The sequence below is a fragment of the Gymnoscopelus microlampas genome, assembly GCF_963454915.1.
Source record: "Gymnoscopelus microlampas genome assembly, chromosome: 21".
Lineage (NCBI taxonomy): Eukaryota > Metazoa > Chordata > Actinopteri > Myctophiformes > Myctophidae > Gymnoscopelus > Gymnoscopelus microlampas.
In genome coordinates, this window is record NC_139958.1 from 33,437,055 (window position 1) to 33,463,705 (window position 26,651).

The following is a 26,651-nucleotide window of genomic DNA, read 5'->3' on the forward strand; positions in this document are numbered from 1 at the left end:
AAACCAAATGTCTTTGGTTGTGTGTGCTGTCATTTCATTTCATTTCATTGTTTGCTATTCTCCTGTGTCATCATCATCGTAATAATGTTACATTATTATATAAATTATTATGTAAATAACCCATTGTAAATTATAAAATATATTTGGTTTCCTTGATTCAATATGCAGAAGGGGTCGGCAATCTGAGCCGGGGCAGCGGTAATTAAATAAGTGGAATTAATTAGTGTTTGGCCTGCCATCTAATTGTGCCCCCATTCCGAATGGTTTAGGTTCTCCTCTCTTTAATTTTTCCACCCCAGCACCCGCTGCACCTTGTCAAAACTTCTCCTGCACCTGTCACAGTGTCTAAGTTTTCCGCATAGCCCCCGCTTCCTCCCCTCTATTGCCAATTGCCCCCCTCTCTGCTCCCCTGATGCCAGTTTTTAACTACACTCCACTCTGGCCTCTGCTCTACTTGTTACAGCCCCAACACGAGTGCAAACAATCAAAGTCTTTGGGAACGCTAAAATATGCATGGCTATCAGTGACAGACAGATAAAGCAGGGCAATTAGCCACGTAATCCTAGAGCATCGTACGGAATAGTCAGCCTCAGCTGTCCTCCCTCTCTCTCTCTCTCTCTCTCTCTCTCTCTCTCTCTCTCTCTCTCTCTCTCTCTCTCTCTCTCTCTCTCTCTCTCTCTCTCTCTCTCCCCCTCCCTCCCTCCCTCCCTCCCTCCATCTCTTTACTCTCTTGGTCTCCATTAGTTAAATGTACTCTGTGTGTCGGCTCCCCATCAAATCAAGTAACACTTCCCCTAATTGGCTTATAAATAATACAGCAGGGCCTACATTATAATTTCATCAGTGGTAAACATTGCGGGGGCAGTTGGTAAAGAACCTATCCCTCATTAATTTCTTAATTTGGGTAGATGGAACGAAGGGGAAGTGAGGGAATGAAAGGTAGAGAGGGAGGGAGAGAGAGAGGGGGGGAGAGAAAGAGAGGGAGGAAGGGAGGGAGGGAGAGAGAGAGAGGGAGGGAAGGAGGGAGGTAGGGAGGAGAGAGAAACAGAGGGAGAGAGATGTGGAGATCGAATGAACAGAGGAACTGGTATCACCTCAGGCAGAGTGAAAGGGAGGGTGCAAGCGAGGGATAGTTGAAAAAACACACACAAGGGGAGGAAGATGCTACTATGGTACTGCTTCTGCTTTTGTTAATAGATGTCAGATATTCAATCCAGGGGTTTTGTCATGTAGCTCCATGTGCAATAGGTGATATGGGCCCAAAACCCCTTTTGCACACACACGCACACACAAATGTGCACCCGCACATACACTTACACACACTTGTGTGCACACACACACATGTACACATGCACGCACGGGCACACGCATAGACACGCGCACATGGACACATACACACATACACACACACACAGACACACACACACACACACACACACACACACACACACACACACACACACACACACACACACACACACACACACACACACACACTGCACACAAATCTCTCTCCCCAGTCTCCTTCCTTGTTCTTTTTTTACACCAACTTAATGAATATTTCATAACAAGCAACATAAATATTCATTCTAATGGTTTTGCACATAGTTATTACCGGTATTTCCTTTAAAAAAACAAAAATACTCATTACAAATTCTGAATAACCAAGTCGTGAAATAATTTGTCCGTGCGCGCACGCACTCGCGCACATAGAACACAATTATCTAGTTCAACTGCTAAAACAATAAGTCAACAATAACTCACCTTTTTTAATGAAAATCGTTCCAACATTGTGTTTTTTTAATTTTACATTGAATGGGCAACGCATTGCAATACACCATGAATAGCTTTATAGAAAGTTATAGAAAGCAGAAAGTTATATTCCCAATATCAATGACAGTAGTAATAGAAAGAGACACAATTGCGAAACATTCCCATCCCATTGTGATGAAATCGTTTATGTAAAAGGCAATAGGTGACTTTCTCTACCAGCCTTCCTCCCCTTGACAGGTAAATGCCACTGTAACCTGCTATTATATTGCATAATGCACTTTTAAGGCAATTTTACATGGTCTGTGATAGGTGCTAAGAAATATGAGTTATGTGAATATGACACCCTCTGATCTCTGAAAGACAGATATTAAAGCACACTCTCAAAATGAGCCCCCAACCCCCCCATTTCTGCAGAAATCTGGAATATAAAAGGCACAAAGAGCCCTTCAGCCTTCAAAAGGAAAGTTAAGCGTTCCACATCCTCCTCGGTGAGATTCTAAACTCTAGCCACCTGAAGGCAATCTGTCTCGGCTGGAACTTATCTTGTCACCGTTATGGAAAGCTGTCACGTCATGGTGGTGCCGGCGTTGATGGAGTCAGACATCCATCATCCCGCTGCATTTACGAATACACTATGTAATGTCTTGTACAGTATGTTTCACTTAAAAAAAAATATGCTGCAACAAGCTCAGGAGGGCCGTGAATAGTTCTTGTTCAAAGTTATCCCCTGTCACCTTGAAGAACATGGGAAAAGGAAAAGGAAATAACAGACGAGCGATAAAGTGCAGCACGGTAAAATCCTCAGTGTCAATTTATCCGTGTGTAGCTCTGAGAGGGTGCAAATGGAGCCAAATGGACTCTTACTTACACTTGGCTACGTTTGTGCCCCTCAGAGTTAGGATTTTACAGTGCAGCGACTCTCCATCAATCACGTTCAAGCCCATATCATGCAAATCCTATTAGGCTGAGGGAGTCTCTGATAAGCAGCTACGGGGGTTAAACCAGCCATACACAATGGTGCCCTTCCACTTAATTGTAGCTTGAACAAGAGCAGACAGGGGGGCATGTTGAGAACGAGCTTAATTAATGTAGCAGTAAAAAGTGACCCTCCCTTCTCTGTGTCTATTCTGCTGTTCAGTATTAGTTCCACTTCAGTGCTCTCAGGGCCGGGAACATGTAGCGACTCTAATGACGGACATGTCCTCCTCCTCCTCGCGCATCCCCTAGCCTGGTCTCGGGTCAATGAGCCCCCAACCCCCCCCACCACCCCACCCGACTCCCTTGGGATCACAGAGAGGGGGAGTCAACCAGTTAGACAACCCTGTTCACCACATCAGTGCCGAGAGAACAGAAGGACCCCCCTTTCCATACTGACTTCATTAGCACTGCTGACAGTTCTTTTTTTCCCCCCTTTATTTTAGGGGGGGGGGGGGGGGGGGGGGGGCATCTCAGATTAGAATACTTTTAGAAACAGAGGAGAGCAGAAGTCTCATGGCGGTGAGGAGGGGTGGCGTTGCGAGCAGAGAAGAATGATGTGTGATGTGTGCGCTGCTATATACTACGTCACGCTGTCACTCCGTCAAAGCTTGTTTACCGCCGGTGGGAGCTATATTCAGAGGTCCAAACTTTTGAGACAGTTGTTGTTGTTGTGTTTATTACAGAGTTGAGGAACTGGCTGCTTCCTGTCTGGTTGGTATACACATCTGTCAACGGGGGGGGGGGTTAAGACGAAGATTTATGAGGTTATTAAGATGTTGTATATGGTAATGGGTCATTACTGATGCTATATTCGTGAGCACCAGTTTCATTAAAAGGATATGGAGTGGTTGGTTAACATGAAAAAGTCATGTTTTTGTCTTTTCCATTCATCATTCAGGCAGAGGGGGGGGGGGGGGGTATACAGGCTACCTCTTCCAATATATATCACCTACCACATGTGAAATAAACATTTTCATTGCTTAATCATGTTTTGTTTAGCCCTGTGTAATTGTGTGGGTTTAAGCTTTCCACTAATCAAGTAGCTCCTCTTCAGTGGTCAGTAGGAACACACTGAGGACACTAGCTGGAGCACTCATCCAATGTCATTTCGACTATGCATGCACCTCATGGTACTTTAGCACCACAAAAGGCATTAAAAACAAAGCTGCGGACCTCTCAAAACAAACTGGTCAGGTTACTACTTGGCCTTACACCCAGAACTCACCTAATCCCTGCTCATTATGCTATATAGGGTGGGATGGCTCAGGGTAGAGGACACAGTAAAGCAACTTGCAATTGGCCTGGTATTCAAGATACGCAAGAAAACAGGGATACCCAGGTCAAATTTGTTTTACTGCTATGCCACCAGAATGTGGAATGCCCTACCAACAGGCATCAAAAAGTGTGACTCCTTACCCTCCTTCAAAACCGCCATAAGAGAGCACCTGTCTGCACATGGTAACTGGTCTGATTAACGTCTAAACTTAACACCAGAAATGACCCCCCTACTAGTGTTGATGTCTAGGATATATTATTGTATGTCTTTAAATGGCTCTATGAATTGAATACACAGGACCAGAATGGAAATAAGCCCTTAGGGCTTTTTGTGTTTTCCTTTTAGCACCATTGTATAATCGTACCACTGTACTATTTTTTGTACTATTTGATTTGTTAATAAAGTATTCAATCAAAAAAAGCTCTCTCCACACAGTACGTTACCATGTCCTTTTCATGTGGTTCTACTATTTACCTTCTGTATATGCATTGTAGAGACATGTGAACTTGTGCCCCCTCAGAAATAATGTGCACTACATCTCTCGTTACAGCCATTAGAAAAGGTTAAAGAACAACGTGGTCTTATTGGAGGAGAGAAGCAGATATGACACCTGTGTGGCATTCAGCGGTACTTGACCAATAAGGGTAAGACATATTGTTGTAAAGGGGTAGTAGCGAAATTCATTGTTTTGTCTTAAAAATATGCCTAATACAAAATAATCAGCCAGAGATTTAGAAACAACTGCAGCATCGCAGAGTGCAATGTAGTCAAGTCTACACCTCTGAAGCAGCTGCCATGATTTAAAGTGTAAATGGGAATATTTTGGAGCGACAAAATGAACTGATACTCTTGAGAGAATACAAGGGGATTTTCCTCATTTTCAAAATATATAAACAAATCAAAAGGAATTTAAAATGAAATAAAGAGTGTGAAAAAGGTGCTATGAATGTTTTATGCCATCCAGCCACTGACAAAGGATATAAATATTCTATGCAAAGAGAAAAGTCCTCTGTTTGAAGTCTTGAGAGAGCTAAGACAGAGAGGAAGAAAGGGAGGGGAAGCCGGTAATTAATAGTCGAGATGCTCTTTGACAGATTATTATATTAAAGTAGGAGGAGGTTCAACCAAGCACAGCTAACCTCTTCAACACTGATGGTCTCCACCTATCGGTGACAAGAACATTCTAACCTGAGTTGTGACTTCAATTCCACAAACGTCACTGAAATACCCAGAGGTTCTCCGTTATCCCACAATTATAATACACCTACAGGAACATTAAACAAACACCATAAATCCTTGTTTGAATACATTAGCCCACCCGACTCCCTAACTAATGTAACAGGATAGGCCCTACAACTTAATAATAATAATAATAAATATTAATAAACAAAAAAAAACTAAAACCCAAAACGTATCAAGTATTTTCCACAGCCATACACAGCACTGATAAACTATCCACTTTTAAACAAAATGACAGAGGATTTCTGCCTCATTTTGACTGCACATTTACTGGCTCTTGGGAGCAGTGTCAACATTGGGTAGAGGACTCTGCGTAAGAAATTGATCCCCTTTATGATGTCCTGAGTGTTGAGAGGCGAGCCGTCTCTTCTCGCCTAGCCCCAGGGCAGGCTATCATCTCCAGTGACACCAGAGGGAGGGTGGACCCCTCTCTCCTCCTCTTCTTTGCATTTCCCTCTCCGCAGGCCCCATGGTCTTGTGCTGGGGATGTTAAGGATGACAGAGGCCATGGTAGAGATATACTGAGCACAGTCTCCCAGGTCCAACACCATGTTTGATCCCTGGCCACTGACCTCCATGTCTGAGGTATAGAAGGTACAGGGATCACAGGAGGGGCGGCGTGGGGACAGGGTAGCGAGTGCACAGCCCTTGCTCTCCATGAAAATAAAAAGGGTTAATTGTATTTAACAATATGTTCCATAACCCCCCCTCCCACCCCCCGATTAGAATTAGAATCACATCTGGCGCCATGTTCCATTCCTCATTACTGCTGAATCTCATTAGCATCTGTCCCCATGGGAGGGACTGCATCGGATTTAAACACACTTACGCTTTCTTCCTGCATCTTGCTCATCTCATCTGCCTCCAAGCTCGGTCTCTTCTGCGTTTACAACCAGCCGAAGTCCTCATCTAAGAGAATGACTGAGCACCCGTTCTTCCTACCCCCACCCACCCCCTCTCCCAGAGCTTGGAAATTGTTTTACAGTGCCAATTAAAGTAGGTATGTTCAAGACCCCCCCCCCCCCCCCCACCCTTTCCCCAGAATGTATTATTTGTTGCATTCAAAAGGAGGGGAAAATAAAGACCAAAATAGGTCTGGCAGAATAACTTCCACTTACTTGTGTTAAAAAGTACACCAAAGGTTTGGAAATACAGTCAAGATAAGGATAAAGAAAATGAGGGAGCTTTATTTATGGAGCGCTGAAGTCGTACTGAATAATAAATTGTAACATTTTGAACTTATCCTCATGCAAAGACACAACCAACTTAGACGCAATTAAAGTTTAGGATTAAATTCCCAGCCTACAGCCGTCTCAATACTTCAAAAGTTAAAAAAAAAAGCTAGAAAGACCTTGTAGGCCATCTCGGCCACCCGTCTGTCACCAACAATACTCAGGTGTACAAATGAAAACAGCTCAGACACATATCATTGCGACAGATATCACTGTAACAACTTTATTATGTATGAAAAAATAAAAAATAAAAACATTCAAACATTACAAATGTATTTTACATCTCTTCGAGCACATCCGGTCCATGGTAGGATGAGACACACCCAGTGTCACAGGGACTTTGGAAGTCCTTGTATCAAGATCAGACCATTGGAGAGTCACAAAAAGTGCAGCTCCAGCGCAGCAGGTTCCTGATCCACTCTGGCTCTGTGGTTGAAAAGAAACAGTCAGCATTTTTGTACAACCAAGCCAAATAAAGAGCTCAACAGAATGAAATACAAAGCTTGATGGAAATGGACATGCATAAAAAACATTAAGGGAAATTGCAGCCAAAATGGTTAAATTAAAAGTCAGTCTGTGAAGCTACGGCATTCAGCCCTAACTTTTCGAAACCTAGGGGTACAAATAGGAACAATCCATGACACGACAACCTTTCTTTTGAAACATGCAATTGATGAAATTCAGTGCCTTTGCATGAGCTACATAGTCAATACTTTCAATGACAAAAAAAAAAGGACAGACCAGTGAGTCTCAACTGAAGTGAGATTTTGACAGCTGCCAAAATTTTGCAATAGTTAAACTAGTGCAATAGTCAGATTTCTGCCTGTTATGGAACAGGATGACAAAAAAAACAAATCTATTGGGTTAGAACAGCACAGACATTATGCCAGAGCAATCTGTATTGGCACCAAAGTCACGCCGGGACACCAATTTCCAGGTCATGTAAAGATTTAGGCTGCCCAAAGAAAGTACAATCCATGTATCTTTTCTTCTTCTTTTTTTCTATGCATGTTGATAAGAATTACTTAAGGGGAGGGGCTGTCATTTCACTCCAATCACTTTTAAGTATTTGCTTTCCAATTGAGAGTGATCTGAAATGTCAAGAAACAATCTGAGGCTTGAGCAGGAGGAGCGCAGAAGCTGGAGGTTGACAGGCAAGGAAAGGAGCCGGCTGATTGAGTGAGTGAGCGAGAGAGAGAGAGAGATGGAAAGTGGCGCTTTACCCTCAGGCGCTGGCATGCTGGCGATGCTATCTAGCAGCAGGCAGCGCCTGAACGTCAACGTCTGGCAAGCTTGGTATGACAACCCACACCTGGAGAGAGAGAGAGAGAGAGAGAGAGAGAGGGAGAAAAGGCATCAGAGAGTCAGCTGGGAAGGGACAGAGACATGCTCAAACAGCCATGGAATAGAAACTGATCGAAGGGGCGAGGAGGGCCTCCCTCAATGTCCACTAGGGGCACTATATCCCTGCAGCTACTGATACAGTAATGTGGTTTAGAGCGGTTTCATATAGGCAGTGGAGGAGGACAGGGCTGGTGCATGGGTAAATACCAAGAGGTGGGCGGCATGATTACCATTCTGAAAATAAACAAACTAAGACATTTGGCATCAAGATTCTATTTGTGTTTATTCCTACCCATACCGTCAACAGGCTGAGCTTGGAGAGCTCATAGTGTTCCTGTGAACAGCAAGTTGCATTTCCCCCATAAAAGAAAAACAATAAAAACACACAACGCTGTTTCACTAAGCTTTTTACGGCCATATTTTAACGTACAAGGAATTTACGCAACTTCCCCAAGAGTAGTCCGATTCATTCATCTTATTCTGAAAGAAAAGATATGTCAAACGATGTATTGTTTGTAGCCCATGCATATTATAGGTCATAATGCAAATTCAACCGATTTGTATTTATTTTTAGGCTATCAGTTGCATTTAGAGCTGAAGTGGTATTGATACAAAATATGAATTTACCCTCAGTAATCAATAAAGCCTCTGGTCCATAATCTGTCCGATAATAGCTGCGTTCCAGGAGCCTATGCCCTGCTGGATTTCAGCATCATCTTTTTACCTCTGAAGGTGAGCAATGTTCAGTAGAAAAGGCTTATATAATATCCTTTCATCGTCGTTTTATAAGCCTATTATTTGGTGGTGGAGTTAAACTTTGTAAACTTCTTATTCTCATTTATGAGAGCATTACATTCAGTTGATCCATCGTGCAATCGAGTCGAGAGACAGAACAGACGTACAAGTTGTAAAGGCGATGCAACGCCGACGAGCTGTATTTTTTGACGAGAGACGAAATTGAACTTCTTCAGCACAGTGAAGTTGGTTTCACGTTAGGTGAAGTCAGTTAGAAGTGAGATATTTTCTGTTACATTTTATGGTGTGAAATAATGCAAATGAACTTCTCGGGAACGCGCTGGTGGTATTATGATCAGCTGGCAGCCATCCAGATTCATCATGACATACACCTGTGATCCGTACATTTCAGGAATTTACACACCCCTTCGTGAATTGCACGTCGGTTTTTGCTTAGAGAAAATACACCCTCCTTCAGTCACTTTATTTACACATTATTTACGACCAGCTTAGTGAATCAGGCCCAATCTGTCCAAATTCGATTTGGTGCAAGGAACAGCACAAACAGATTTGCTTAACGTTGACACATATGACATGAGTGACAAGTTAAATACCGGAGCCATTTGTGGCCGTTGTCACATGTGGCTTCTTTGTGGTCGGTGAAAGGCAGCACCTCTCCACAGAGGCTGCAATTCTCCGTGAATGCCTGCTTGCTCATCTTCTTGCGGACATGGCCAATCAGAACCTGAGTGGGGTTGTACAGGAATGGAAACCGCAAATTATGGCAACAAAATGTGATAAACCTATATAAAACGCTGGTAGCAGAAATGGTGCAACCGACTACATGTCGAGAGTAACGTACATGTAGTGCAGGGAATATAACAAATAAAATGAAAAAATCCAAACTTCAAAGAAAAAAAAATAAGTCCTGCACAGTGCACACACGTTGCCTGTGCATTGAATTTATTAAAAACACATCGACATTCCTCTAGTCCTTGTGTACATTGTAATGGCCTATATGGGAACGGTGGAATGAATACTTGTTTATCACTAGACTGAAGGGATATGAAAAACAAACATGAGTAGAGATTTTGGGGTTTGGGTGTCAAGCCTTACCTCTGCGGTCCTGTCATCAGAGTTAGTAGACAGATAGTCCAACAACCCACATATGGGCACACTGTTCTTTACAGGAGTCCAGATGTTCAGATACACTTCAGCTAGGACCTTCTTGATATGCTGTTTCACCAGATGGTGCTCAAGGGTCTCGATCAAGGCCTGCGCCTCTTCTAACTGCTGGTCCGAATTCTCATTTTGCCATGATCTCTCCAGCTTCGGCGGTGTCCCTGTTCCTGGGTCCCCCTCCTCCTCCTTCACCGTGTCTAAGGCCACATCCTGTGTACCTGTAGCGGCATCCTCCTCATCCTCGTCCTCTATGAAGACCTTAGTGCCTTCATATGTCGGCTTCCACCGAGGGTCCACGGGCGCCCTCTTTAGAGCCTGAGAGTACATGCGTACGAGGAAGAGCTTGAAGCGCCAAAAGTATGGCTGGTCTGCATCTTGGATTTTACGGTCAACTTCGGCCAGCAATGCCGGTGGTATAACCTTGTCCTGCAGGATTTGCCAGCGCACCAGTTCAAGGAGGTCTGCATACCGGTACAGGTTCTGTTTGGGTGAGTTCAGAATCTGCTTTGCTGCACCCTCTGGTGTTTGTAATGCAAAGATGTTTACCTTACAGGTCCTGTCAGTCAAGTGATGGTTGTTAACTAAGCCACTGGTGCTGGCGACAGCCATGTAGGCGCCATTTTGACTAACCGAAATACTTTGCAGCCTCTTGCCCGGCAACAAGTCTAGTGCCCTGCCCGGCAACCAGTCTGGTGTCACCAAGTAGTCTCTTTGGAAGATCAGAGTTGAATTAGTGAACGTGGGGGTCAGTTTCCTCACCGTGCCATCCAAGGAGCAAGTATAGGCAGCCACAGCATGCTCGGTGACTGCAAAAGAGACTATCGGGAGACTATGCAGGCCAGAAACATGGGAATTGTGGACTTTCAGGCCAGCAGGAGAAATCATCAACAAGCACCAGAAGACATAGCAGCCACGTGTCGCAAGCACAAGATTGCCATTCCTTTTCTCAATTGGGTGGTAGATGGAGACACACTTCAGGTTTTCCACAGGAATCTGGTCTTCTTCTTTCCAAAGGACCACAGGCTGGCGAAGGGTGAAGTATTTCTTCAATGTATCATTGCAGGCCTGTACGGGCATCACCTTCACGGGTCCAACTTGACTGCCCACGATGAGCGCAGACATCCTGCCGTCGTCATTCTCCGACTCCCACCACGTCAAGTCACTGGGCTTGGTGATGCTGGATTCAATGACTGTGTAGATCTCCACCTCACCCCCCTGGACAAATGGTACGATGAACCGCCACAGGACAATGTCGCCGTTCTCCATCAGGACCGCAAGCATAACCATCTCGAGCTCTTTGCACGTGTTGTCCTCGAGCACCTTCTTCATCCTGTAGATGTGGGACCACTCCATGCGTACGGGGGTCTGCATTCGGAAACGGCGCTGCAGCTCCGGTAGTTCGAAGATGGTCAATTTGGACGGCTCGTCCTTTTTGTGTGAGTAGCCATACGCCTCGAGCCTCTCACTGTAGAGACTGGTGAGGTCAACCAGCTTGAGCCACTGAATGCGTTTGTGACTGCAGTAGACTGTCAGTCTGTGGTCCAGGGTCAGACAAGCAAGGAGGCAGCGGCCGCTGTAGTCACAACCCAAGGGAGACCAGCTTGTGTATTTGATGCCCCTCTGGTTCCCTATATAAGTGTTGATGACTTTTTCTGCCTTGAAGGGCTGACTCGTTGTGGGGTCTGGGTCTGAGCTAAAGTGCTGTCTGGCTTCTTCAAGCTCATTTTCTGGTCCAACCTGCGTACAAAAATACAAAATACGAAAATAATTAGGCTAGTTGATGGATGGCAATGTTATGAAGGTCCTTGCTGAAGTTTACCTGGACTCCCGTAAAGAATATTTAAAAAATAAATACAAATCTGTCACTGCAGACTTTATTATACATTAGAATAAGTTAAAAGTTAAAAACTTGAGCTGTTCAGAGAAAAATAAACGTTATTTCTCCATCAAAACAATCACTAAATATGGTCCACCTGGACTAGCTCAATTAACTCCATTTACAAATATTTTCAAACAACTTTGTAGGTTGTCAATGCACTTAGATAATCCGCTGGCCTTGTGGTCCGGGAACCTAGGCTGCAGCCTGACAGCATGTCGCGGGTTCAAATCAAAATCCCGACGACCTTTACTGCGTCTCTCTCTCCCCATTTCCTGTCTATCTACTATCAATAAAGGCAGAAAATAGAAATGGTTTCTGTCCAGTCATAGATAAAGAAATCTTATGGAAAGCCTGGTATGTAGCCTACTGTTCAGTGCTCTGTCTGATCCAGTCTAGGGCCCGCCTACTGTATCCAGTAATTGGCAAACACACATACATGGATGCAACATGTCCCTATCCGCTCTAGACACAGACAGGATCAGCAACCTGCAAAGCAAACTGATTCGAGTCTAGATATCAAGTACAAGCAAATTGTGTACACTCCATAGCTACAAGTCAGTGGTTGCTTAAAAAAATGCATGGGTTTCCGAGGCTAGTGGTTGCTTGACAATCAACTACCGACCAAATGGATGATGTATCTAAACCAGTGTTTTTTATTATTTTATAAATTGATAAAGCGATTATTCTATCCATTACTTTCTTGATTAATATTTAAACATATATCAAATAATAAATGAAAAATAAGTAATAGATTTTTTTTATAATCAACTAAATCGATTAGTCTGATTAACTTATGCCAAATATTCTGTACTTTTGTTGTACAATGGCGACAAAAGTCTGCTAGATCTGCTCATTTTGAAAATCAATATTTTCTTTTTTATATTACATTAAATCAGTTATTTTGATTAACTGTTGCACCCCTGCAAAATAGCCATAGTTGTACGTTCTATGTAATAATGGTGAAAATTCACTGGACAAATGTGAAAACTTTGTAGGTTGTTAATGCACTTAGATAATGAATAAAATGTGTGCAATAAATGTTTTCTGTCCAGTCAGAAAATCTCATGTCACAAACAGTGTTGCCATGTACGCTTATTCTAAGCGGCTTTGGGCTTCTTTTTCTGTAAAATCTTTTTGGGCTTGTTTCTAAAGTGTAGTTGCTTATTTGAGTTTGCTTCCAATTATTATTTTTAATCCAGTGGTTCTCAAATATTTTCATGTCATGGACCCCCAAATGAATATGCATTAATTTCGTCCCTTACACCCCATCTGAAAATATTTTGTGCCAGGGAGCCCCGTACTAGGCTAGTGTTGTTTTGGAGTTATGGGGGTCCTTGAAATTAAAAGGTTTGAGAACCACCGCCCTAACACAGTCAAGGACGGAAGGCAGACAGACAGACAGAGAGAGAGAGAATTCCATCACGCTTTGATCTCGCCGCAAAGCGGGCTGCTATGGGCTGTAGTTCCAAACATTGGAACTTCCTCATTAAGATAGACAGAGCATTTCCGCATTCCATTCTTACAATGGGAGTCTGTTGTAGTGATATAACTCTCTTGCTCTGAGACCAACATATGCAGGCTCAGGCTGTTACTACAACAACAACAACAACAACAACAACAACAACAACAATACCTTCAACTTGAGGGTGTCTGCGGGCACAGGGATGTGCGTCCTGTGCAGGACCATCTCCTGCTGGTTGCTGTGCAGGTCACACAGCAGCTCCATGACAGACGCGCTGCAGGCGGTGGACACGGACAGCCGGTGGTCCGCGGCCCACTGCATGGGCTGAGAGCCGCTCACCGCCGCCTTCAGCTCCACCACCGGCTCCCTTTTAACCACCCTGAATACAGACGGAGCTCCATCGTCCTCCACACGCTCGCGCTTGATGGTTACGCCGCTCGTTAAGCATCCCGTTTCTCCCTTCGCTGCTGTGGCGCTGGCCGCCGCCATCTTTGTTTATAGATAGAGGAGGAAATGACGATGTGATCAACGTTGCCAGGTTTTGCGAGAGAAACAAGCAACCAGGTCTAGGAAACAAGCCCAAAAAGAAGCAACTTAGGCCTCATAAGCATTATAAACCCATAATATGCATTGGCTATTTTCAAAGAAAAGTCTTGGGAAAAAAGTGAAATTTTAGGAATGTTTTCAAATCCACAAAATCTCTGGGGTCTCTGGCACAAAATATTTTCAGCAGGTTGGGTCTGCAGACAAATACATAATGTTGGGGTCCTTGACATGAAAATGTTTAAGAAACACTGGTTTAAACAACATTAGGAAACAAGCCCAAATAAGCAACCCGTAACTACCAAATTATTTACAAACAACTTTACAGAAAAATTAACCCAAAGTTGCTTATAATAAGCCGACATGGCAACCCTGGAAGTGTCTGCTGGTAGTAGGCATGTTTCCGGATCCTTGAGCTTCTGTTTAGTTCCCGGAAGTTAGAAGTAAACAAGTCAGGTTGCTGCAGAACACACCTGTTGTGGCGCACTTTTTAAAAGGTAAGGCGTTTATATAATGCAATACGTTCGTTGACGAAGGTAACATGGTAATGTTGATAACACACACATTTCAGCGAAAAGTTAATACTTTCTTATTTGTTATTGTAATAAATTACGTTTATTTTTAAAGGTGGTGTAAGTGATTGAAAAAGGTGTAAAATAGCTCTATATTTTTTTACACAAGATTTATTTTCAGTTTTCACACATACAATAAAGCATACAGCATACAATTAATCCATTGTGCATTTTGCACAATGGATTAATGAACAAACAGTTCCTCAACTCCAAAATCCCTCACACACCCTCCCTACAAACACCCTGTTGGCTTGGCATTGTGTGCGAAACAATTTATACACTAGACTAAACCATATTCCAATTAGTGATCACAAAAAGCTATATTATAGTAATATTCGGATAGTAGTCAAGTATTTTTTACTTCCATTGTCAGCTCTCTCTTTACTCCATTTATCTGGCTTATTGGAAAGAAATTATAGGGCCTCATATTGGAAAGAAATTGGGCCTCTTTCTTACTTCCTTCACAGGTGTTACCAATGATACTAATGAAGGCTCTGTTCCATTCTGGTCAGGGGGCTGATATTGTGCATGTTGGCTCATAGATATAGTGTTGGCTCAAAAACACTCCATTTTGGTTCCCAAATGGCCCCTTATGGTGGATGTGTAACTCTGAGAGTGTACAAATGGAACCAATTGGACCCGTTATGGGGGTCCTTGAAAATAAGACAACCACTATGCCACACTAAATGGAACAGAGCCTTCATTAGTATCATTGGTGAACACCTGTGAAGGAAGTAAGGAAGGGGCCTAATTCATTCCCAATATGGCTGCTGTGCATAGAGCCTATTGTGAGTCAAGAGGGTTTATTTGTCAGTTTGTCACTTACTCATATTATACAGGGAACAAGCAGGGAAGAGTGTGTGTGTGTGTGTGTGTGTGTGTGTGTGTGTGTGTGTGTGTGTGTGTGTGTGTGTGTGTGTGTGTGTGTGTGTGTGTGTGTTTCATAGTAGGCTACTGTTGGTGTTTCTTTGTGCTAGAAGTAGCATGCAGTTACCTGTCATACATGTTTTCAGTGTAAAGGGCCTACTACCTACTATATATGTAGTCTACTTAGAAATTATGCTTAGTCATTTATGGAATCCATCAGTTTACTGCGGCTGGTAGACAAATAAGTTGGTTTCCGACCCTGATTTGCAATGAACACCTCATTACTTATGGATTATTGTCAAAATTCTCTTCAACATCAGAGGTGTTTGAATTTGAGACACAATATTCATTGTGCTTTGTATTATCCTGGCTTTATTATTATTATTATTATTATTATTATTATTATTATTATTATTATTATTATTAATGGGCAACAAAAAACATTCTAGTTCCTTGAGTAGGCTTAATGAAGACTGAAGTTTGACTGACTGTCAACAATTGATTTAAAATATAGCATCATCATGGACTTGACAATATCAGCAGGGAATGCGTCCTCCCTGTTTTGAATGAGCCAGAATGACTGGGAGAACAATATTATTTTAAACTCTGTTAATTCATGAGTCATGACTGATACCAAGACTAACTGGTAGCTGTAACAATGTGCTATTCTGTTTGTTAATAGATAACTAGAAAAGGTGCTCCTCTGAGCACAGGTCTCCGCCAGGTCAGGTACGTTGTTGTGGCCTCCTGGTGGCGCTATAATAGGCCAATGTGAAAAGGGTGCCATTTCTTCTTAGGCCTTTCACTGCAATCGGACACTGCATGCATGATTTGAGGCATTTTGTTCCAAGAATGTGTTTTGCTAAATTAGACCTGCTGGTGGCGCTATAACAGGCCAATGTGAAAAGGGTGGCATTTCGTCCTCGGCCTAGAGGGAATGTGCGTGTGAAATTTCACGGAAATTGCAAGCTGCGTTCATGATTTGAGGTATTTTGATCAAAACAGACCAATCCTGCAAACTTTGGAAGCCAACCTTAGCCAATGAGGATGGAATATGGAAAATCGGACAGATCCGTGTTGATCACATGACTATAGAGATACTGTCTACCGATTACCGAAAATCTGTAGGAGTAAATGGGTTTTGCACAAATCGGCCTCTTGGTGGCGCTATAACAGGCCCATGTGAAGAATTTGTGGCATAGGTTCTGAATTGGCATCAAGGGAGTGTGTGTTCACAGTTTCGCAGCAACCGGGCCAACGGTGCCGGAGATTAGCTGCTCGCGGACAGAGAGGACACATGGACGAAAGGACAGGGTGCAAAACATATTCTCTCACCATGCCTTTCGGCCTGGCGGAGACAATAATGCAGTGGCGAGCACAGCATGTTGCATGGTTATGCTAAAAGGACAACACAAAAAGCTCCAGGGAACTTTCCATTGTGGTCCATCGTACTCAATTCATCAGTATATGAGTACATTTGTACATTTCAGAATTAAGTTAACACTCAGGATTTGACTGGATGAATCCAATTGAATGAATGAATGGTCAGGTGCAGTGTGAAATTCACCATCTCGCACCTGTTAAATGTTTTTAAACTGGTATGTCCATCAAGTATTATATGAAACTCAGAGTTGTTTTAGTTCTACCGAAATCAATGCTGTGTTTAGTGTTTGTGGTATCATTTTAGATCACATAACATGATGATGTCTTGTGGCATCCTCAGAAGCTACACACACTGAGAGTGTACAAATGTAACCAAATGGATGGACCCATTTATGTTTTCCTGGTGTCATCATGTACATAGATGACATTTGTCTTTTTTACTTTATGTCCATCAGAGCAGTTTTAAGATGGAACAGACATACAGTTTCACTATGAAGGAAGCTACAATAGCTTGAGATTTCAAAATATACAGTATTTTTCAATGTTAAATATTGAGTTGCATGCTAGTGTATTGTATATATGAGGGCATGACAGGAGAGAAAATAATTACTTAAATAACACTGGTCTGCTTTACATTGTTTTTGTGATATATATATATTTCTTTTTACAGAATAGCAGACTAATTTGGACTTGGGTCACTTGATGACTGCAATTAACTACCTGGTGGAATAGCAAAATAGCAGCAGGTCCAGAGTTGAGAACTACTGCTGTAGTGCACACACGCCACATGCACTAGAATTAGCATAATGTGTTGTTCCAAATGCCACTTAGTGACGCATTAGTATTTGACATAGCTTGTGTTATGATTTAGTCATTCCTTTTTAAGAGTACTGGACAGCAACGCTGAGCTGCCACTGCATAATGATACATTCCCCAGTCCAAAATAATTAGCTCAATCCCTGACAGGTGCTACATCAGTCATTTTCTACTCTGGTCACTCTCTCCGACAACGGAGCTCATTAATTGTCATTATATTTCATCATTAATTAAAGGAAATATGAAAAGTGTCCTTATCGTCGCAGTAGAAGGCTTCGGTATATATCAGCATGCTTTATGAGACGATACACAGAACGCTCCTGGACTGGTCAAAGGCCAAACTGCTGCAGTCTCCTGAAGAGCAGAGAGTGCCAGTCAGACAGTGATTTGTTGCAGCCCTAACATGAAAGCCTCTCTCTCGCAGTATTAGCTGCCTGACTCGCAGCGAGATGACAGCGGGATTTCAACAGGCAAGAGTTATTTGTCACAAAACAAATTGTTACAAATCTCTCTGACAAATATAGAATAGAGCACTCCCACCGTGTTTTAATCTCTCATTTTTCTGTCTTTTGTTTCGATAATCGAAATGAATAAATGAATGGGGACCTTGGTATGTTTCATTCTTAATGAAGCGTGTAGTGAATAAATATTTCAGACACCTGCTGTGTATTTGGTGGGTTTTGACTGGGGACCCAATCCCAGTCTGGGATGTATGAATGTTGGATTAAACATTCATCAAACGCTGTCACAAAAACTTTATCCGCTCCTGTCAACACATATACTCGTGAAGGGAGGGAAACGGGGCCTGCGTGGGCCAAAGGCACCCCGGTGATGATTTCCACTGCCTGGTCGCCAGAGAAAACGTTAGCATTGTGGGTTTCCGCAAACCACAAGATACGTTGAATATTGATGTTTGAGATTTCCAAGTCAAGTCAAGTGCTATCTGCAATATCGATGTAGATTATAACTGATTCCTATCCTATATATGTAACTCAAATGGTGCCGAGTTGTGAGTGCGGCTATCGCCTGCTTCTGACACAAATGGCACAACTGCCTTCAAACTCTTACGATTCAATGTATCCGTGGTTCGCAGAAAATGCCAATGGCAACGTTTTTGCTCTGCCGATTGGGCTGGATTTGTTCTTTGGCTCAGTTATTGTTTGATAGTGGACTTATTTAGCAGGGAGGAGTCATGTCTCATGGTATAGGTTGTGTAGCTAGTGTGTGGACCCATACGGATAAGGATGGTGTCAGCCCAGGTCAATCCCCCTGCATCTCTAATATCCACCTGCTGCCTTGTTATTGCCTCGCAGGTTCTCCGGCAAATCTCTCATCCCTCAGTAGACCTTATATCCTCTGCTGTTTGCTCGCGCCGAGTGTCAGCGGAGCCGGTTACATGTATCTTGCGAGCTGGAGCCCGCAGGGACGTTTTGATGCATGGTTCATCATACGTGTTTTAATCATTCAGTCTCTCAGACACCTCCCAGGAGGGAGCTGCTGCGCCGCATTACCGAGTACACACAATTAGTGATATAATCATGATGATGATAATGAAATGTATTTAGAGCACATCAGCGCTGGCTCACTCCCGCTCAGGAGACGTTAGCCGGGGCCGCAGCCGCGAAAAAGAGGCTCCGCCGCCGTGCAGGATCCTGGCGCTGTCCCTCAGGAGGCTGGCAGCGCCCAGCGGGCCGCCACGTCAGAGATTAGCAGTCATAGCAGTGGACTTGGCGCTCCTTGTGTGCCGTCAACTGCGAAAGCCTCACCTGACAGGTGTTGCTCTCAATCAGTGCTCCTCTGCCCCCCCGCGCTGTCCTTGGGGCAGGAAGGGGACCAGGCAGCCCCCCGCACTACCACCACCACCCCCTCCCTCCCTCCCTCCCTCCCTCCCTCCCCGCCTCCCTTCTCCCTCACTCACTTCCCTGACGTCTCTCAAACACGGGCAAATGCTTAGGTGCACAGTGGGCTTCAGACCCCGTAAATCCACTGTAAATCCCCTTTCAATGAGAACCTACTGATTCTGGATCATTGGGAAAGGCAGCACGGCCGCTTTGTGGAACCTCCCCTCGGAGATGTTCACTCACCCGAGAAGAGGTCAAGGTGAGACGATGTGTGTGGATTAGACAGTAGGAGCTTCAACGCTCAGGATAATGGTGTTCATCAGCGGTTGAATTCTATAGTGTATAACTCACTGTGTTTTTATCAGCTTACCTGGCGATGCTGGGGTTATTGCGCTGTCAGTGGCAATTCTTGTGTTCAGGTTTCGGTACCCAGCATTGGCCGGGTTATTGCGTGTGTGAAATCGCTCCCTCTCTCCCTCTCTCCCTCCCTCAGTCTCTCTATCCCTAATACTTTGGTTTGGTAACTGTTGAGTATAATGGACACACCTCTAGTCTTGGAACAATGTAGGTTATGTTTTTGTTCCAGCAATGAAACATAAATTGAATATCAACAAGTGAAAATAAAACAAAGTAACATGACTATTTGTATTCTAGATACTGTTTATACCAGTAATTATATTGGTTGGTATATATACAGTACAAACGTTATTACTTTGCTGACCATTTAAACCTTATTTCTTTGACAAAATTAATGTTCACCTCAGATGCTAGGGTTAAGATGGTTACAATGAGCGGGAATTTAACTTGGGACCTATATACTGTATAGCAGAGCACAGTCTTTTGATTGATATATAAGCCTATTTTACAGCAGTTGACACCTCTGTATTAATGTAAACCTAATATTTTCATATCATAAATCATGTTTGATCCGTTATATACAGTAATCCACTGAAAACATATCAGCCGTTGTCAGTCACAAATAACCACTGGTTATTTACCACTGGAAAAACTTGATCTCCATTTTTTACTTTGTAATGTGTTATACTGTAGCATTCTCTCTTGCAGGAAAATAATGTGGGAGAGGAAGCATTTTTACAGACTTGATGATTACCCAAATCGACTATTTGTACAGTTGACAAAATTCTGCGGCAGCCTATTAGTCGACTAAGAATATGTTTAGCCACGGGGACAGCCCTAATCTGTAGCTTATTAAAGGAAACATTGATTGGGTAGAACTTCCTGGGAGACAAACAAGCCATTCTATTTATTCACAGTGATAATGGCTGAATTATTCATCCAGTGTAATGATTAATTAAAAAAGGCCTCAGGTCCTGTGGCAGGTACAGGCTGCTGAGCCGCACAGCGACATTCCCATGCGATGTGCTGAACATCTCTCTCTCTCTCTCTCTCTCTCTCCCCCTCCCTATCCTGTTCTCTCTCCTTGCCTACTTATGTATGTCTTCAGGGAAGGTGCCCTCACAGCTGTACACGCCTCTCCACAGCCAACATTTTAGTCCATTTGCCATTCGAAAACACGTGAGTTGAAAGACATGGGTTGAGCTACACGGTGTAATGTGTGTTAAACAGACCTGGGTCAAACAGTACACTTGTGATGGTTCATTTCAGGTGGCTTGGGTAGCTGTTGGACAGGGCTAGCTAAGTTGCTACTCATGACAACGTGAACACTTACTGTAGCCTACATCTAGACAATAGTATTTTAGGGTTACTTTAGAAGTGTTCATACATAGCCTCCTATACAGTCAGCGGCATACTTGGCACTACTCCCTGAAAAGTCCTGATGTTGCACACCACCCTATGTTGGTGCTAAGCACATTAATTACTTTAGCATCCAGGACATCACATTTGAACAGATTATTCTCTGCCATCTTGTGTGTTAAGAAAGGGGACCCCTGCCACTAATTTTGGAAACCAATTACAAGCAAACTCAGTTTGACTCTCATTGTGATGTGACTCCCGAGATAATGTGTTTCTGCTACAAAGAGTGACATTTGTAGCATTTGTGCCACCCTCTATGTGATGAAGTGATATTGGCTCTGTGTGTTGTGTAGAGCAGTGGTTCTGAACCTTTTCATGCCGTGACCCCCCAAAAATGTCATATTTGAACTGGGGACCCCCCAGATAAACATTTTGACTCTTTCTTATATTATTTGACAATTTAGCCAATGTTTGACCAGTTTTTATAGTATAGTTTGGTGATTACTTTTGATGCAATAATGGTCTTTTTTTTTTATCTTTCTTTTTTTTTTTTTAAAGATATTAAAATTGTTACTTTACTGTCATCTGGGGACCCCCCCCAAAATCATGTGGGGACCCCCCTGGGGATCCCGACCCACAGGTTGAGAACCACTGGTGTAGAGGCCCCTTAATGTGTGATTCAAATTTGGGGTCGATCGGACGATGCGTTTGTAAAATAGGCACCACACCCAAACATTGGAACGCAATGATAGCCAATGGGGATAGAAAATGAAAGGTCTGAATGATACATGTTTATCACACGACTCAAGAGATAATGTGTAGCGATTTGTGTAAGTTGTAGACAAAAGCTTTAGGAATAGTATCAAAACAGTCTGTGTGGAGTGTCTTCCTTGTGCATGAAAAGTTTGATGCTGATCGGTTCAGCGGTGTCCGAGATTAGCTACACACAGACAAAAAAGCATTATCAGAGATAACCATCCAAGAGGAAACGGTTGGTTATTTTCTATGTATATCTGGCAAAATGGGATTTTAATTGTGAAGACTTTCTTATTTTCTCCTGTTGCAGTAAATCTTTGTGATGCTGAGGTCACTCTGTTAGATAAATGCTAAGATTTACCGATCGCTACTGGCCTGAGGACGTGTAAAATGTTGTTTATAAGGAGTGTTTTTGGAGATGATCAAGACTTAAATACCAGATCATCACCTGCATGTACTTTTGCAAGCCAAGGGAAACTTATCTAAGGTGGCTGTAGAGGATGTAGAATTAATCTACAACGTCTGCAATTTTATTCTACACGGTTGCTGAAACTGCACTTCAGGATGCATATGTAGATCTGTATTACAAAGCATTATTTTATGGAGTTTTTAAAGGATAATTACACAGGACCCCTGACTACATCATACGTTTTTGGTATATGAATGATTCACTTTATCCATTTAACCCATTCAATCTGGGAACGCATCTGTGTCATTTTAGATTTGAGCTATAACCATTATTTCATACTTTGGCTATTCAAAAATAGCAGATATACAAGCTCATAATCAAATCTCTCAATAATCGCAAATCTTTGAATATATCTATTTTTAAAGTGAACATTTGTAACTCAAATCTTTGCCTCTGGAGGTCCCTGGAACAAAATATTTTGCAAATATTCGCTCTAAAAATATATATCTTCAAAGATTTGCACACATTTTCACGATTTAAAAAGAAATAGCAGATCCACAAGCTCATAGCTGTATATCTGCTATTTTTGAACAGCCAAAGACATCTAAAATGACAGAGACGCGTTCCCGGATTGAATGGGTTAATGATAGAAATGTTCATTTGACCATTCTGTTTTTTGTCAACAATGCATTGTGTTCCACACAAACGCTAGTTCCAGCGACTGGTTGGTGTGGTGGCTGCTGGTATAGTAGCTGACAGTTGTTGCCCGGGCCCAGGTAAGGAGTCACTGTCCCGTCCCCTGGTCTTGGCAGCTGGCAGTGGGCAGGGCATGCCCTGTGGCAGTGCCAGGGGAAGGCTAGGAGGGGCCGGGGTTTTCGGGCCCTGCTCTGGCCTCTGTTTGGGCCCTGCTAATGGAATGGGGCTGCTCTGCCCATATGTCACTTGTGGGAAGACCGGGGGCTCCGGAGTTTGGCACACAGAGCCACCAGGCAGTCTCCCGTTAGATATTAAACAGGACAGGGCCAGACCCACGCACTCGCCCCCACACCCACCCAGCATTATGGATGTGCTCACTGATGGGGACAGCAAGATACCAGAGGACTCCATCTGTCCTTAAACACTGCGGAAGAGGCTGTCTAACTGTAATGGTATCTGTTTATCTGTGTGTAATATGCTAGTTCTTTCACTCAGACTCATCATTGCTTCATTCAGTTTCCTTAAAGGGAAACTTTGCCGATTTTCAAACTAAATCCCATTAATCTGATGTGAGGAGATCAATAATATAGTGTATTGTTGCTGTCGGGCGGAAACCTTGTAGCTCTTTTTTTTTTTTGGTTCATTAATGCCCTACTTCATCATACAAGAGTCTTGCACACAAGTAGCGAAAATAGCCGATCTGCAACCTCTCAACGCCCGTTGTGAGCTTGCAGATGGGCTATTTTTACTATTTTAAATCGTTTTTAAAATAATAATAAAAAAGGAACAACCACGACTGACAATATCCTTTCACGTCATTGATCGTACAGTGGGATTGTACACCCGATGATGTGAAATGACGCGTTTGACATCATCGTTTTGCGATGTCAACAACTCACAGAGAAACACACGGAAGACATTGTACAGCATATGTTTCTTTTTACCCCACCATATCATTGATCTCACATCAGAACAACGAGATTTTGGTCGAAAATCGGCTAGGCTTTCCTTTTAAAAGAGGCCCTAGCGCTTTTCATATCCGAATGCCAAGTCATCAAAAAAAAAAAAAGGAAAACAGCCCAGCTTAACAAGCCAACACCTGGGAGGATGTCCTTTAGTTGGAGGTCAAGAAAGACTCGGATTGCCAGAATCTAGGAGACTTCAGCCCAGCGTACATGGAGCCAGCCAGATCGACCCTGTGTAGGCAATAAGATGGACACAGAGCGAGCAGCGATGCCCACCACCACCATCCCACTCTGGCACTGGACGTATCTGGCTCCTCTTTGAGCTGCATGGGACTGTGGGGAAGGAGAGCCACATGGGAAGGAAGGAGAGCAGGATGGAGGGAGGGAGGGAGGGAGAGAAGGAGAGGAAAGTATGTTGGATGGGTCTGCAGTGCAGTGGTGTATGAGTGTGTTCACACATGCGCCCGAGATAATGCTTACCCTCTAGAATACACTCTGTGCTCCTTGCTGACTGTACCACACAGGCTGATGCAAACGGAACTAAAATTACCACTTCAGGGTGACACTCGCAATTTGTACTGCAGACCTAAAAAGGGAAAGAATAGTGAGGCTAATTACAGTCAGCGGAAAAATACGGTTTGACGCGGCCCTGCCCTGGTTTCTCCTGCTAATATTCCATTAAGCCATTCAGACCGGGAACGCATCTGTGTCAATAGATTTCTTTGGCTATTCAAAAATAGCAGATATACAAGCTCGTAGCGCCACGCTACGAGCTTGTAGATCTGCTATTTTTGAAAAATCGTGAAGATTTGTGCAAATCTTTGAATATATATTTTTTTAAAGCGAACATTTGTAACTCAAATCTTTGCTTTTGGGAGTCCCTGGAGCAAAATATTTTGAGATGGGGGTCCACGGCCAGACACATTTCATTTTGGGGGTCCTTGACATGAAAAAGTTTGAGAACCACTGATGTAGCAACATAGGTTTTTTCCCAAAAACTGTTTGTAGAATCGGCCTCAGGTCTCAATGGGTTAAAAAGTGAGGCCAGACTTTTTAAACAGGTCACTCTTGCTAACCCTCCCTCCCATCTCTTGTCCTCCTCCTCCTCCTCCTCCTCTCTGCCCTGTCTTCTTCTTCTTCGTCTCTCTCTCTCCTCCTACTTCCCTTCCACCACCCACCTCTCTGGATCTGGAACAAAAGCCACCACCGCCACGTCCTCCTCCTCCCCCTCCTCCTCCTCCCCTCCCCGTCTCCCGCTTTTCCATTTTATTGGTGACAGCTGCCGCCAAACAAACTCGCGGAGCGAGAGAAATGATGTGTCAGTGGAAGGTCCTTTAGCTCGCGCTGCTAATCTGTCACACGCCGTTTGTTGTTTACTGTTTCCTCCCGCTCGCCGACTGGCCGGCGGCACGCACGGCACAGTAATGGCGACAGATGCTGACCCGCGGAAGTGTGAATCTTGCCGATTTCTCCCCGCTGTCAACCTGTAAATTACAGCTATCGGGAGTAATTAGACCCGATAAAACCCTTCCAAGCTTCAACTCCCCCCCCACCCCTCCGCACAACCACCCCCCACCCCCTCCCTACCCCTTTTGCCACACATACACACGCACACACACACCCACGCGCACACACACACACACACTCTCTTTTGGCCTGTCAGTGACCTGACTGTATGGTGTTTTTTTTAGATAGAAGGTGAGCAGATTTGCATGTCTGTCTCTTGCAGTTTTTGTGGTATATTTTCATCGGTTCTGCTACTTGAAATAAAACTGTGAACTGCATTGTGTCTTTGCATAGAAAGTCGTATTTTCCACTCAAACATTAAGTATTCTCTCTGTGCGTGTGTGAGAGAGAGCGATTATTTTCTCTTTATTGATTAAAATCTTGCTTTGTTTCTGTCAAATCTTTCCACAGATCTGACTTTGAAGAGTACGGTGGACTTGATGAGGATGTCAAACAGTCTTTGCAGAGGTGAGTCAGTCCGCCGTGAAGTATCTTTTGGACGTGAATTCTTCTTGGCCAGGTCTGAGGATGTTGCTAGTCGTCCTCTATGTATCCTCACCCTATGTATCCTCACCTGCTGCAGGCTGTGGTTTTACATTGACAGCAGGGTTCTGGGCACTACCAGAGAAGTCAACCCTAGCCCACCGCTCCTTCCTCTGGCATCCGTGTTCAGCCCGCGCCCACCATTGCCAAGCATGCTCCTTAAAGCAAGCCCTGTGCCCCTTTAACCTATTAAGACCTGAGGCCGATTCCGCAAATGCCTTCTAATTCAGTTGTTCTCAAACATTTTCGTGTTAACGACCCCCAAATTGATATATGTTTGACCGCGGACCCCCATCTGAAAATGTTTTGTGCCAGGGAGAAGATTTGTGTTAAAAAAAATCTAAATTATTCAAAAGTTTTCAAACACTTTCAAGATTTTTCACCGCTGTTCTAAACCACTGTTCTAAATCTTAAGAGTTTTCTGAAAAAACATATGTTGCTATCCAGCTCAAATCCAAAATGATCACAGATGCTTTCCCGGTTTCAATGGGTTAAGTAACTCACCTAATACCAAAGGTCGCACAGCCAGGTCTTGTCATCCTCTCCCTGACTCTGTCTCCTCCTCCACCAACACCACCTCCTCCTCCTCCTCCTCCTCCTCCTCCTCCTCCTTCGCCATCCCTCAGTGCCCACTTCCTGACCACCAGAGCCAATCGCCTTCCACCCCTCACCTCCTCCGCCACCCAATGCCGAGCGGCAATCTGTCACCCGGGCACCAGGAGATGCCACCCTGCCGGCCGCCTTCCGTACACCGCGGTAATGGCTTCTGGCAGCCCCAGAAAGATAAGTAACCGGCAAAAACATGAGACAGGGGGCGAACAGGGAGGGAGGGTGGGTGGGGCGGGGGGGTTAGGGGTAGCGGGTGGAGGACCCCTCTCTCACTTTCAAAACTGCCCCCGTCTCGACGCCATTCGACCCTCTGCTCCCCACTCCGTCTC

General features: G+C 43.8%; 1 protein-coding gene across 1 annotated transcript; it reads right to left on the reverse strand.

The window, feature by feature from the left end:
• Positions 1-6,722: 6,722 nt before the first annotated feature.
• On the reverse strand, positions 6,723-13,589 carry gtf3c4 (general transcription factor IIIC, polypeptide 4; the record flags this gene model as incomplete). The annotated part of the gene is made up of 5 exons (XM_084046948.1): positions 6,723-6,924; positions 7,722-7,810; positions 9,192-9,322; positions 9,694-11,496; positions 13,272-13,589. 5 exons carry the CDS (start codon positions 13,587-13,589, stop codon positions 6,860-6,862), a joined length of 2,406 nt encoding a protein of 801 aa, XP_083903074.1. The 3' UTR covers positions 6,723-6,859.
• Positions 13,590-26,651: the final 13,062 nt, after the last annotated feature.